The following is a 15,124-nucleotide window of genomic DNA, read 5'->3' on the forward strand; positions in this document are numbered from 1 at the left end:
CACTTAATTGATGCGATAATTGGGTCATGGTGGGGTACCTGGCTAATTACCTCTTTGGAGGGTTTCATAGACATGGGGGCTGGTGAAATTATCTTTAAGAATATAAGCATGGTGTCCATACCACTGCAGCGAGAACGGAAAATCAATTCATTTCTTGAGAAAAGTGACTTTTTCATCAAGGCTACAGATGGGAAAGATATCGATTGGTGAACTCACTACAACAAGTTAATTTAATTTGTACAGCCGCTTATATATTAACCCCTGCGATATCTCAAAACATATGTGGAGAGGTGCGGAGCTAGAGTGATCGAGAAAGAAACCATTACTGGTTTAATTAATATGTGATGACGCAATTAATCACCACACAGTGATTAATTACAATACATTGGAATAAAAAAGAAAACCAAGACCAACATCCTTCACTTTCGACAATGACCAAGACAAATGAACCATCAACCTTTTGGATAGGGCTTGACAGTGTTTGCAAGGCAGGAGAAAAGAGGTTTCCAACAGACCAGTTCCTCATACAGTTTAACTGTCACATCCTCCAAGCACGAAAGAACAGTCATTTACTCATCTTCATGCATTGTTTCACGAACGCATGACTGAACGCTTTGAGAAATCTGACTCAAAGATGAGAATACGGTGAACATTTCAGTCTTAAGAGTGAGTTGATATAGAGATGTTTTGCACCCTGAAGTGTTTTTTTCATACAGAATTAAGCCCTGTATAGATTTACCCTCCCTGGGGACCGGCGCGGACTCTGTTGCAATCTCCTTTCTCACCCGCATCACACCAAGAGTTTCTAGAGGAGCTTTCATCTGAGGTGCCTTAGCAATTATCAATGTTTGCCTGGCTTGACATTCAATTATATCTCTAAACATAAAGGACTCCTCAAACTAAGCAAAATAAATCTATACATAAATGATGGAAAACGGCAGTGCTTTTCTTGGATGAACGTAATACTCTGCATGGGGTTATGTGAGCTTAGCCACCGGGTACCCAGCTGTTTCTACCGAATATTGAGACGCTGAAGGCCACAGCGCACCAGATGTGAACCGGATCCGACAAATAACACAAACCGCTTCGACATGCAAACAAAAAAGAAAATAACCAGACATTGTTGACTATACTGCACAAACTGTTCATTAAATATTGTCCTTGTGCAAAACAAATGCAACACATGACTTGTCAACATATCAAATCTTATCTTCAAATGATTCTGTTTAATTTGTCGAAGGATGATTGAATAACCTATCGTCAGAGTTTTCTCTTTGCATAGTCATATCGGAGCTCTGCAATCAGCATGGGCAGATAAGGGAAGGCGGACACAGCGTTTTCTTTTTTTGCAAATCACAACGTTGCCTTGCGCGCTGTGGGGAATTGGAGCTGTGCTGAGCTTCCTAAAGCAGAGCGAGTACTACTCACAGCCAAACCCGACACTGTTGTGATGGCTCCACAACAGCACTATAGCCACTCTGCCTCTTACCATGTCTCCTTGTTTTAAATCAACCTACATCGTCGTATAATAATATGCCATGCTGGGGCTTTTCGTAACTCTGCATTAAATACATTTTGGATGTGTTTATGTACCTGCTCTTATCTTCGCCCTGCTCTTTGCCCTGCTCTATCTTCACACCTGCTCTGTCCTCACACCTGCTCTGTCTCAGTCCTTCTCTGACTTCACGTCTATTCTGTCTTCATTCCTGATCTATCTTAAATACTGCTCTATCGTAACACCCGGCTCCATCTCAATACCTGCATTATGTTCATATCAGCTCTATCCTAACAACCGCTCCAACTTAACACCTGCTCCGGCTTAGCAGAGCAGTGCAAATGGGAACCGCTCACCACCAGCGCTCTGTGCCTTCCCTGCAGCTCAGAGAGGCTAAGAGGCTCATTGTGTGCACGACACTGCACCCGCTGAATGCCTGGACGCTGGTGGTAATAAGATCCACCACCAGTCGTCCTCACTCGGCCTCGGCTACGGCCCCCCGTCTTGCATGTATCCGGCGAAAACAGCCGCATTACAAGCAATTTTCAACAACATGTCGCGTCCTGTTTGTATCATCAAAAAACGTCAATATTCCACTCAAATAAAAAACAACCACATTCTCTTCGGTTTTCCCCCGAACACGGAGGAGGAAAACCCTGCGCCGGAAGAACGGTTTCTTCCCATTTTCCCCACCACCACACCCCATTTTCCTCCCTTTGTGAACTGGTTCGGCGTGTGTGCCGCCTCGCGTGGACCCTGTCCCTCCGAGAGGATCACTTTCCTCTGCGTTGGCAGTGTGGCCCCCGGCCCGTCGGGGGGCTGCTGGAAGCTGTCACTCATCGCTACTTATTCTTAAGCCCGCCTGACGGACACTCAGGCGGGCACGTGGACCAATCACAAGACCAATGGCCAATGCACATTTGCATAACCTTCTTATTTGACACAGTGTACATACATAAAAGGTCTTCCAGAACATTTTAGTTCCAACATGTAGTCCGTGTGTGTGTGTGTGTGTGTGTGTGTGTGTGTGTATGTGTGTGTGTGTGTGTGCATTGAGGGCCTAGCGTAGCCTTGTGTGCGAAGCAGTATAAAGTGTGAAGGAGAAAAACTGACCGCAGTAATTGAGTGCGTAGCTTTATTTAATGTATATGTAGCGCCTTATTTTCCTCAGCCTAGCTTGCATTCGGATCAAATATAATTAGCATGAATGACATAATGTTTTGAAATAAATATGTGTAGTACAACAAAGTTGCTTCTAGTGGTGTTTATATATTAAAAGACGATATTCTAGAGGGAGAGACTCGTGGAGAATGTGTTGTGTTGTCATGTTGTGATCCGGGTGAAAATGTGAATCACTGCAAACAAAAAGGCATGCTGTAGGCTCACTTAATGTATTCTGACCTATTTTCCTCTATAGCTCATTATTATTGTTGGCAAATGCATTGAAGATCTGATTCATGCTTTGCTTTGTTCAATAACAAGCATTCAAAACCCATTTAAAAAACAGGTACGACTCAGATTATCTACTGCAAAGATTGTGTATATGTGCAGCTATTTGAAAAATAGGATTTAGGTTATACATTCACCAAGGCATACTTGCAATCTTGCAATCCCTCATTCATATTTGCTTGGTTGCAAAAACATAAAAAAAACACGTCTATATTATGTATCCACAGGAATTCCTGACTCAATGCCACCAGGGATCTTATTCAGAATATGTGCCATTTACATCTTTCACAATCCACAAATTGGCCCACACTCTGAATTTAAATATCCATCATTTGATCTTCATTCTACACTTCTGTGCCACAGGAAATCTCCCCCCATGTCAGACCTCTGCTGAGCGCAGCCTATTCACATTATCAGCCAGCCGCATGACTTCATGTAAATGTTGGTATTCCCCAGGAAAATGAATGGGTGTTTCTACATGAGGCAAATGAATGGGTGTTTCTACATGAGGCAAATGAATGGGTGTTTCTACATGAGGCAAATGAATGGGTGTTTCTACATGAGGCAAATGAATGGGTGTTTCTACATGAGGCAAATGAATAGGTGTTTCTACATGAGGCAAATGAATGGGTGTTTCTACATGAGGCAAATGAATGTTTTTTCTAGATGAGGAAAACAGGAAAGGAAGCAAGACGCTGATGTTGCAGACATTCCAACGGGGGAACCATGAAGAAGCTCAAACCGGTCCTTCATGTGACTGAGTGAATGCAACGCACCGGAAGCCACGACGGAATGCAATATGCATGAACACATGAAGCAAATAAAGTATGTTCAAACAAACACATTTTTGCACACACTTAGCCAACCAACACAAACACACTAACCAACACAAACACACACTTAGCCAACCAACACAAACACACTTACCCAACCAACACAAACACACACTTACCCAACCAACACACACGCACTTACCCAAACAACGCACACACACTTACCCACACACACTTACCCAACCAACACACACACACACACACACACACACACACACACACACACAATCTTAAATACAAAGAGAGGTTGTTTTAGGAACTTGTCTTTGGACAGCCATGGAGCAGAAGAGTAAAGAGCAGGCTGGGGGCGTGGAGGCCGTGCCCCGGGTGAGAGGCTCCACGCTGGGCCTTGGCTGCAGCCCTCTGCCCTGGAGCATGCAGCACCAGCCTGGGGTAACCAGCGAGGTCAAATGCTCCATAGGGCTAACATGGGACACAACTCATGGGAGTTTGGAGAACCCATTCTCTGCATGGTGTAAAGTGGTTTAAACAAAAGACCCACCTCGTCTTGCCAACACTCTGCCTCTAAATAATTCAAGGACGTTCTTTACAGCGAGAGAATTCACACTGGCGCCACCATCTGATGACGGCCAGGTCTAACTCTCCAACATGGCTCAAAACACTTGCACGATGTATTTGATTTAGTTGGAGAAACCAGACAGAGTAAGGCCTGGTTCTTTGTGCCCCCAAAGCACGTGTTCTAGAGGCAGGTATGACGAGACTGACAGATAAGTAATCCACTCAGTTCTATCTGGCCAAATGAAATTCTTAAACAGGCCAATAACAGCCACAGATACCAGATTTTTCCTTTTTTTTGTCAGAGCATTTGATTTATCAATGGCTGTCGGGATGTAAAGAGAATTCCAGCAAATAGAATGAAAAATGTGTGTAAAATAAATTGCCCACTCTATCTTTAAAAGTGATTTATATTTTCTGTGCTGGACTGGGTCTGGCATTATGGGGCATCATAATATATAAGTCGTAATATCAAACAGTAAAAAAAGATCTGCTGTCTTCATAGACATACTACCAATATAAAGTGTATGATCATTAATAATTCAGTATCTCTCGCCTGCAAGGAGCAACTATTTCAAGTAATAGCACTCGTCCCCACAAACCAATAGATTAACAGGTTGATACTGAGAAAGCACTGCTTTCCCCAGCACGCGCCCGGTTCCTCTTCAACTTCATCCAGAGCCCAGGTATGCTCTCAACGACGGCTAACAGCAGCAAGCCAGAACTCACATCTAACACAGCATCTAGAGGCTAGTTGCACTCTTATGGCTGGGCTTAAGGCAGCAGAAGGCCATAGCTCACATCTAACACAACATTTAGAACCCAGGTATGCTCTCATGGACGGCTAACAGCAGACAGCCAAAGCTCACATCATACACAACATCTGGAGCCGTGTTACTCTCTCACGCAAGACTAACAGCAGCAAGCCAGAGCTCACATCTAACACAACATGTAGACCTCAGAGAGACGTTCTCATGAAAGGCAAACAGTTGCAAGCAAGAGCTCACATCTACCACAGCATCCAGAGCTCGGGTTAGCTTCTCATGGACGGCTAACCATAGCTCACGTTGCGGCAGACTGAGCCCTTCCCCAGAGCTGACGTCTCTCTCACCAGATGGGAGAAGATCAACAGTCTTTGATCCCTGAAAACCCTCCAGTAATTTGCCTTCAGTGGAAGGATGCTCCTTATTTTTCTTGAAAAGGGCTCTGTGCAAGCTGGAACCAGTTTGAAGTACTGTAAATATGTATTTGTACGCGCAATCAGTTTAAAGTAAAGTTTATGAGAGAGAGAGAGAGAGAGAGAGAGAGAAAAAGCTAGAGAGAAAAAGCGCGCAAGAGAGAGAAAAAGCGCACAAGATAGAGAGAGAGAGCGAAAGATAGAGAGAGAGAAAGAGAGAATGTCATGGGGTTGAGCTGAAGAGTGAGGTTAGAAAGAGAATGAGGGAAAAAGAGAGGGGGCATGGACTAAAGAGGAGGAGGTGGAGGAGAGGGAGGATGGGGGGGGGGGGGGGGGTACTCCGCCAGTCAAAACGAGTTAAGGAAAACCCACAAGAAGCTTTATGCTTAGATGGCTGAGCTCCTGTTCTGTTCAGAAGAATAATCACGTAAATGACACCTTTCCCCTTTTGGGTTTGAGGGACACTTGAGGGAAGAAGAGGAGGAATGCCTCGTCTTCTTCTCCAGACCACTCGCTAATCGTATTGTGGGAGACGAAGGAGGGAGGTGAAGTGCGCAGGCTTTTTACAGAATGGAGACAAAGCCCCCCGTGGATAGAAATCAGCCTCTATTGGTGCATCACAGAATCCCTTTGAAATTATACCAAATTTGCGTCGAGTGCGGGAGAGACAATCTCTGAAAGCAGGTGATTGCTGGTAGAGTCCACAGAGCGGAAGGCGGCGTCACCGCTGTGTCCACGCCGCAGACGGTGGTAACGGAACGGCCGCACGGTCATTTCCCTGCGACGCGTTTGTGGATGGATTTGGATGCAGAAACACTTGAGATTTAACGCATTCGCTTGGAAAAATGTATACATCGCATGAAAAAATTTCTGACCTAAAGAATTCTATAGAAATTCTAACATACGTACTATACATTGGTATTGAATGTGTGCATATGAGTCACACATGTACATAAACCAGTCAAAACAATTTTCTACATTAGAGTAAGATGCATCTCATGAATACATTGGTATTGAATATGTGCATATGAGTCACACAGATACATAAACCAGTCAAAACAGTTTTCTATATTAGAGTGAGATGCATGCTTATTGAATAAGGCTCTCAAAAAAATATCCTTGAATGAATGGCGACATTTGAATGTCTTCTACGAGCGAGTTCAGCCAGTGTCCTCATGTCTGAGGAAGTATCCTCACCGCACCGCAAACCCCACTATGGTCAACCTCACTGTGTTGCAGTAATGTAAGCCAAGCTCAGTGTTGCACACTCCCACCACCACCACCCCTGTGCCCATTATCACGGAGACGACTGTGTAGCTCCTCCCCAACTCACACTGCCTGCGCCGTATCTTTAATGTGCGCTGTCCGGTCTTGGATGGATTGCTTCGAGGCCTGACAGTTGTTGACCAGAGTTGCACGGTTCATCGCAGCCCGGTCCATCCTGCAGTCGTGGCAGTGCTGGACTAAAACATCATTAATTATATAAGAAGAGGGGGGGGGGGGAGAGAGAGAGAGAGGGAGAGATGGGGAAGAGGCACTGCCGAAGCGTGCATGGCTCTCTCGCCACACGGATGGTGATTACTGCATCGCCTCACAGTTTGCCACGAGTCTAGCTGGAATGCAGATGAGTCCACTCTTCACATGGCAACTGTAGCGACATTACTCGCCTTCAAGACCATGCTGCGTAGTGGTATCAGACATGCAGACGAAGGTTGATAGAAGTCATATTCAAATTGAGCTTGGGTTGATAATACAGTGCAACACGATACAGTATATCTATTCATCCATCCATCCATATATGTATGCATAAATATACCTGTAGTGGATGCACAGGGTATTGTAGCAACCACTAATACGATTAGAAGTAGAGCTATTTGCTATCCAAGCCAGGCACAGAGGCATTTAAATACTATGGTACTTTGGTTAGCCCCGAAGTGTACTGTGCTCATGTGATGATCATGATGTGATGATCATGATGTGATGATCATCACCTGATAATCATGATGTGATGGTCATGATGTGATGATCATGATGTGATGATCATCACCTGATAATCATGATGTGATGATCATGATGTGATGATCATGATGTGATGATCATCACCTGATAATCATGATGTGATGATCATAGCGTAATGATCATCAGGTAATGATCATAATGTGATGTGATGATCATGATGTGATGATTATCAGGTGATGATCACATGATGTTCCCACCGCCCTCACCCCCCCTCAGAGTTTTACCAGCCAACCCCACCTTTGGACTCCATCCCATACAGCTGGTACCAGTTCATACTGGTCCACCACCTCACCATGCACACTCCTCGCTGGTACCAGTTCAGACTGGTCCACCTCACCATGCACACTCCTCGCTGGTACCAGTTCATACTGGTCCACCACCTCACCAGTCTCACGCCTCGCTGGTACCAGTTCAGACTGGTCCACCTCACCATGCACACTCCTCACTGGTACCAGTTCATACTGGTCCACCACCTCACCATGCACACTCCTTGTTTGTACCAGTTCAGACTGGTCCACCACCTCACCATGCACACTGCTTGTTTGTACCAGTTCAGACTGGTCCACCACCTCACCATGCACACTCCTCGCTGGTACCTGTGATGACTCACCATTTCACCATTCTCACTCCTCGCTGGTACCAGTGACGACCCACCATCTCCTTGCTGGTCTACCAGCAGAGGCCCCCCCCTTCCCCTCGTCCCCACAATCAACCAAGGAGACAGTCACGTGGGCTGAGATGACTCACTATGACACTCCCACGACGACACTCTCACGACTACACTCTCACAATGACACTCTCGCTGCCCTCTCCCATCGGGGGGGGGGGGGGGGGGGGAGGGCAACACCCCCAGCTCGGATTTCATGAAAGCTCCACACTTTCTTCTTCTTCTGCTTCTTCTTCTTCATCCTTTCCACGAGTCTCCCGCCCCGAGCGTCGCCGGTGCGAGCCTCCCCCGCCGAGCGTCCGATCTTCAAGGTCAGCGTCAGAACCCCACATACCTCCGCCTGACGCGGCGAGACTTAAGTGTTGCTCCTAAAACGAAAAACCGCATATCTGTCCGCTCCGTTCACCGCGGCTCTCCTGCAGACATAATTCGTTCCCGGGGACCCGGGGACCGCAAAAGGTCGGACGGAATAACAAACAAACAAGCGGCGGTGCTGAATGGAGAGCGCACGTGCGCGCGCGACACGTCACATTTTTCAATCTCCCCCCGGTGGGAGGACGGCCGGCCTGCGAGCAGGGGATTAGGGATGTGAATCACTGATGAAACAAAGCCTCTTGTTGTTGCTTTGTGTTTGTCTTCTGCCATATTTACATGTTAAAAAATGGAAATCTTTTGTTCGGCACGGGCGTAGAAAATGTGTCGGGCCGGTGAGTCACAACAGTGTTAAATATTCATGGGTTTGTTGGGGGGGGAAAAAAAAAAGGAAGAAACGGCGGTTTACGTCCAAGATGCCAACCGGGAAGAAGAGGCGATGGGGCCGGATTAGCAGAGGTGACAGGGTTGAAGGAAACAAACATTAAGGAGATTATGGGTTTTGATTGGAATGATGCTTTTTTCCCAGGTGCCATATTTATTGAATGCATCTAAAGGGGTTGGAGGGGATTAGATTTCCATCCATACCGTCCTCCAATGGAAACGTTTTGACACAGCGTGTGTGTGTGTGTGTTGGTTCCGAGGGGGGGTCTGATGGTATTCAGTGTTTATTTTGGGTACTTTCCTCTTTAATGTGGAGGGAGAATTGATCCGCAAGGTGACACCAGGGGTAGAGGAACTGTCAATAGAAGGTCGGGGGGGGGGCTTTCTAGCGGCGAGCATACAGAGTATCCCCTAAGCCTCCGACGCAAGCCTGCAACGCTGATCAATGATATATGAGAAGGTTGAAAACATCTCACTTGCCCCGCAGCTACCCGTTTCCTAATTAATTCCAAAGTAAAAGACCAATAGTTAAGGGCTGCAAACGCAATATTAAATTTTATTTTTTGATTAATAGTCTGGTAACAATGCAACATCAAAGACCAGAAAAATACCCTCCCCCCCCCCAAAAAAAAAACAACACCGTTAAGTATGAAAGGCTAATTATTACCTTCAGCTCGGAGAGCAGAAGCAAGCATTTCTGTTTTTCGCCGTTAACACCTTTGAAATGCATTCTTTTGAAATAGCGAAATAAATAGTCATCGCACACACACACACAGCCGCAGACAGACACGGACACGGACCCCCACACACGCTTGGTGGGAAAACAAAAGAAAACAACATTTTTTGTTTCACAGTCTTTGATCTCGACTACATTTGAAGTGCAGGAACAACGCCCCCACTGCTCCCACCACCGCCCCGCTCGTGGTGATACCCCGGGATCATACCCCAACCGGTGTCGGTCTGCCGCCAGGGTAATTAAAGGCATCTGGAGAGGTAAATATCAAAGCCATTTTCAAATCGTTCATAGTTGCCATGATTGGTATTTGTCAACACCGCGTTGAATTAATCCACCCATCAAACACGAGGGATCTCCATGTTCGGATTACACAACGCCGCGCTGTGTTGTTGCGCTCGCTTGCGTTCGCCGGGCACAACGTTTAAGTTAAAAAGATGCTATTCGGGTGCTGGATATTTCCACGGGTCCGCAGCCAAAAGTCAGCTTATCATGACAATAACAAAGTGAACAAATAGACCCGCTCATGAATAAATGCAACGGCGTCTAAATATGCACATAAATCAGCCCGGGATAAGCTAGTGGGATGACAAGAGGTGGTCTTGATACAGAGCCGCGGCCCCCGCTGTGCCGGGCACCCTACCGGTCCTTGAAGAAGACTCCAGGACACGCCCGGGTCCTCGCCAGCAATCAGTACCCCTCCAAGACCCACCCAGCCCCCCACCCTGCATGCACTCTGTAGTGTGTTGCTTTAGACCTTTGACAGCGGTGTGCCTGTATGTGTGTGTGTGTGTGTGTGTGTGTTACTGGGTTGGACCGTACAGCGTGCCTGCCCATGTGATTGACAGGGCCTGTTTGTATGCAGAACACAGAAACAGTAACACACACACACACACGCACAGCCGTCACCTGGGGAAGAGGTGGAGCTGTTCTCTCTCTCTCTCTCTCTCTCTCTCTCTCTCTCTCTCTCTCTCTCTCTCTCTCTCTCTCTCTCTCTCTCTCTCTCTCTCTCTCTCTCTCTCTCTCTCTCTCTCTCTCTCTCTCTCTCTCTCTCTCTCTCTCTCCCCCAATGTGTGGAGAAAAGGAGTGCTTGATTCAATCAGGGAATTATCAAAGCGAGAGCCTTTTAACAATCCTTGGGGGGGGGGGGGGGGGGGGGTTAGGGGGGTGGGCGAGATAACAAAGTTGGGGTTTATGTGTGTGTGGCGCACAGCGGGCCCGGGGGGAGAACAATTGACCACGGTGAAGGAGAGAGGACGTCCCTTTCATTACTAACAACGAAACACAGCGTAATGGCAGTGAAAATATGAATTATTTCTGAAAGTGGCTGCAGGGCTGCACGCCAACAGCAGCCCCGTATTAGGGCAGGATGGAGGACAGAGCGCGCATTCACAAAGCACTCTCTAAATTGTGCACTTCCAGTGGGGCCCACTTTTAGAACCGTGTTAATCATTACCTGCTTCTGCCCACTATACATACCGGACATATGTACATTATTGATTAAGTTATTGATGGATGGTGTGTATGTGTGTGTGCGCACATGTATGTGTGTACACGTGTATGTGTGTGTACACGTGTATGTGTGTGTATGTGTGTGTGTGTTTACACGTGTATATGTATATGTATATGTATGAGTGTGTGTGTGTGCGCCTATGTGTGTTTCATCCACTCAAAATGCCTGGCCTGGAACTGTACGCCCTGTGAGCGATCGCGATGCACAGCAAACCGGTTTTAATTTCGCCAGGTGAGCCGTCAGCAGCCCCCCCCCCCCCCACACACACACGGCGCTCTTTAATTGGTTTAAACTTTGCGCCGGCCGTCGAGGGAGGCTCCTGGTTAATTCAGCAAAAAGGTCAATATGAATAAACGTGCAGCCGGGTGGGTGAAGGCACGCAGGGCTGGGGGGGGTGGGGGCGGGGGTGCGGTGGTTGGGTGGGGGGTGACCCCCAGTACCACCCCCTCCTCACATCAAAACTTAGCACATGCTACACGTGAACCTCCTAAGATGGCTCAGTTTGATTGGTTCGCTATCTCGGGATATTGGGCAGATATCCCGTTGATGGAGATAAACACAAATAAAACCGCTAATAAAAACAAATAAATCCCGGTAAAAAAGGTGTTATCTTGTTTATTTTTGGAGCGCTCACGTGTAGCATATACTAAAACAATCCTTCACCTCGGGCTCCGTGAATAGTGGGGAGCAGCTCCCTTGACCTTCGGCCTTGGGGGCTATTCCCCCACTATCCACTTCACCTTCGGCGAATAATTGTTAGATAACACGCAGCCGGGAGAGGAGCGGACTGTGCCGCCGGTGAGACGTGGTTCCGTGGTGGCTCCCTCGGTGGAATGGTAATGCGGGGGGCCTATAAATACCCCCGGACTCGCGTGTCAGAAGGTGATTATTGCCGCTGGGCGATGCGGTCAGATTCTTCATATCGCTCCTCTGGGGGCAGGGAGAGCCGTCCTTTATATTCCGCTGCAACGCTACTTTCAAAACCGGGGTAATATTTAACGTCCAGAATATTGGGAGCGGCACGCGTGTCACGGAGTCAGAGCGAACCACCGCTGATAGCCGAGTGGAGAAGCAAGAAAATAAAAAAGGAACGCGGTGAGATTGTGTTTCGGTGGGGGGGGGGGGGGGCAAAGTGAAAGGAGAGCGGACGGAGAGTGATATGATAGGTAATCGGCTCTGGAGGGGTCTTTTCACGCTACATTAAGCCCCCTGTATGTGTGAGGAGCATCAGGCCTATCAGGCCGCTGTGTGGGGCTGGAGCAAGAGGAGCCAGCCTGGGGTTCTTTCTCAGATGCCTCACTCTCTCCCTGCAGGATTTCACCCCCCCCCCCAAACGGAGTGATGAGCAGCCTCGCTGATTACACGTCTCATGCCTCTCACTCTGGGGCTAGTGCGCGCACGCAAGTGCACACACACACACACACACACACACACACACACACACACACACACACACACACACACACACACACACACACACACACACACACACACACACACACACACACACACACACACCACGTACACACAGGAACACACACACGCGCACGCACACACTCAAACACACTATCACAAACACACATACAAAGATGAATATGCACATGCACGTTCACACTCTCACAAACCTTGGCACACACACACACACACACACACACACACACACACACACGGCGGAATATGTACACATGTTCACAAACCTACACACACAGATGATCACGCACACGCACATTCATACTATCACAACACACAAATACAGATGAATATGCACACACACACACACACACACACACACACACACACACACACACACACACACACACACACACACACACACACACACACACACACACACAAGCAGAGAGTAAAGCAAACACACACATGCTCACACACCTAGAGACAAGAGAAACCCATCGAGAAATACACAAACACACACACACACAAACATTAGAAACCCAGTGTAAACAAACACACATACACACACAAACAAACACACACACACGGAAACAGTCACACTCACTTACACATTTTAACCAGGAAAACTAACCAAAATCATCCTAGCTCAGCACTGGTCTATTTATCTAGAGCGTTTGTCAATGGAGGCAGCAGAGCACAGGCCCAACGGAGGCGTGACTGGCCAGGTGCTGTAAGGATCAATTATAACATGCCGTTTGCTCACGCTGCTGCTCCCTAATAAGCCGTAGTGATTGGCCCTCGCTGGGAGTAGTAACAGTCTCCAGGAAGCAGCGCCACGGCTGATTAATGTCAGTTCTCGTTCCGTTGGATCTCTCCAAAAGTATTGCTTATTGGTTTTGGGAGTCGATGAAAAAAAACAACAGAATAATTAGCACATGATTGTTCCGGGATCACCACACCCCCCCAATGTCTTTGGTTACAAAACAAAACATAAAACTGTAAAAAAGTATTTTGCGATGAAGACTGTAATTCAGATTGTAATTGGAGCAAGCGCCCAGATCTAATGTGATCAGAGGAACCCTAAACCGTTACACTAGCAGACTAAAGACGTGTAAGACCCAACAGAGGGTTTGTTCCCTTATTGGAACACAACGTACGACGTCATGGTGACGTACAACGCCATGGCGACGAGGCTGGCGGGAAGCCCAGGGTGCTAACCACCACCGAAGAAGACCACTTCCACAACAACGGGACACCTCCCAGTATTTTCTGCCAATACGACTTACCAGCAATGACCGGATCTTAGTGTCTTTCATCTGTGAGGATAATGTGCCTTGATAGACTTTATCGGCCTGAAATAAAACATTATGCTGTGATGCGTTGGAGACGTTGTTCTTGCGTCGTCAAGGAAACCCGGCGGGTGGCTGTGTATCCAACCGTCCGTGGTTTCACGTCGGCCCGGTGGCGTGTGGATTCAGAGACGTGGAAAAAAAGGCAAGATGTGTCTCGTTATTGAAAAAGAACACACGCCCTTTGAACGTCGCACAACACCACTGTGGTATAAATCCATAATACAAAGACCTATCTATGCAACATATGGCCTTTTATTTTCCCCCGAGACCAGCATGTTTGTCCGCTAATCTCCTACAGTTGCACACTATGGAGTCATGCGTGGAGCGTGGGCGGTCGAGAGGAGAGCCCTGCTGGGCCTGGCAGGGCAGTGTTGTCAGTCACGCTCTCTGTCTGCCAGCACACTCTGATGGGGTCTTCCTCCACCAGTGGACGGCTGGACCGCGTTGGGTACTTTACCTCAGGATATACTGTATATAGATTTTTTTTTTTTTTAAATAATAACGTATATTAGTAAGAAGCTAAGAAAGGAGGAAGGGGAGAGATGCATTGAATGCATTGACTGCATTCTTGAAATGCACGTTCTTGATTATTCGATGGTTGAATTATATAAATATATATATATATTAAATGATAGAATGTTAGATGATCTTACTTCAATTTGGGTCGACGCACAATTTATTTTTAATCAAAACAGCATATTTCACTGTTACGCTTTTGTTTGCTTCAATAATGGCTCAGCAACATAACAATATAAATAGAATACTCCCACTACTAGAACACGCCCACTACTAAAAACAACAACAACAACAACAACAAACAACAAGAAAGAACAAGTAGCTAAACTGCTTAAAGCATTCTTGTGTCTGCGCACAGTATGGCCGCCATACCTTGCACATCTCCCGCGGCCGGTCAGTGAAATACAACACACACACACACACGCACGCACGCACGCACGCACGCACACACACCTCCTACGTTCCCCCACACAGATGACAGCCAGCCCGGCCCCTGAGAGCCCAGCACATTGGTTATCCCATGCTGATGAAGAGTGGAGTGAAGGAATGACCTCCTCACCCGGCACTGCCTCCACATGTCTGCTGTCTGCCCGCTGACTGATCTCCGTGGGGCAGTGTGGGGGAGTGTGTGTGGGGGAGTGTGTGTGGGGGAGTGTGGTGGGGGGGGAGTCAGGGTGAGGAGGAG

The 15,124-nt window shown here is 47.3% G+C and overlaps 2 protein-coding genes across 2 annotated transcripts in view; one reads left to right on the forward strand and one right to left on the reverse strand.

The window, feature by feature from the left end:
* Nucleotides 1-2,335, reverse strand: part of LOC311356086 (protein unc-13 homolog B-like) — a gene marked incomplete at both ends in the record, with an annotated part of 40,517 nt that extends 38,182 nt beyond the window's left edge. Inside the window, one exon of the mRNA XM_084475864.1 lies at nucleotides 2,189-2,335. Coding sequence (XP_084331990.1) covers nucleotides 2,189-2,335 — 147 coding nt within the window. The remainder of the gene's footprint in view (nucleotides 1-2,188) is intronic.
* Nucleotides 2,336-4,053: 1,718 nt separating this feature from the next.
* The window catches only part of LOC311356087 (uncharacterized protein), a gene marked incomplete at its 5' end in the record, with an annotated part of 61,581 nt that continues 50,510 nt past the window's right edge, over nucleotides 4,054-15,124 (forward strand). Inside the window, 4 exons of the mRNA XM_084475865.1 lie at nucleotides 4,054-4,170; nucleotides 5,205-5,325; nucleotides 7,706-8,081; nucleotides 8,410-8,467. Coding sequence (XP_084331991.1) covers nucleotides 4,054-4,170; nucleotides 5,205-5,325; nucleotides 7,706-8,081; nucleotides 8,410-8,467 — 672 coding nt within the window. The remainder of the gene's footprint in view (nucleotides 4,171-5,204; nucleotides 5,326-7,705; nucleotides 8,082-8,409; nucleotides 8,468-15,124) is intronic.

Source organism: Micromesistius poutassou (assembly GCF_964030765.1).
Source record: "Micromesistius poutassou genome assembly, chromosome: 12".
In the NCBI taxonomy this organism is placed as follows: Eukaryota; Metazoa; Chordata; class Actinopteri; order Gadiformes; family Gadidae; genus Micromesistius; species Micromesistius poutassou.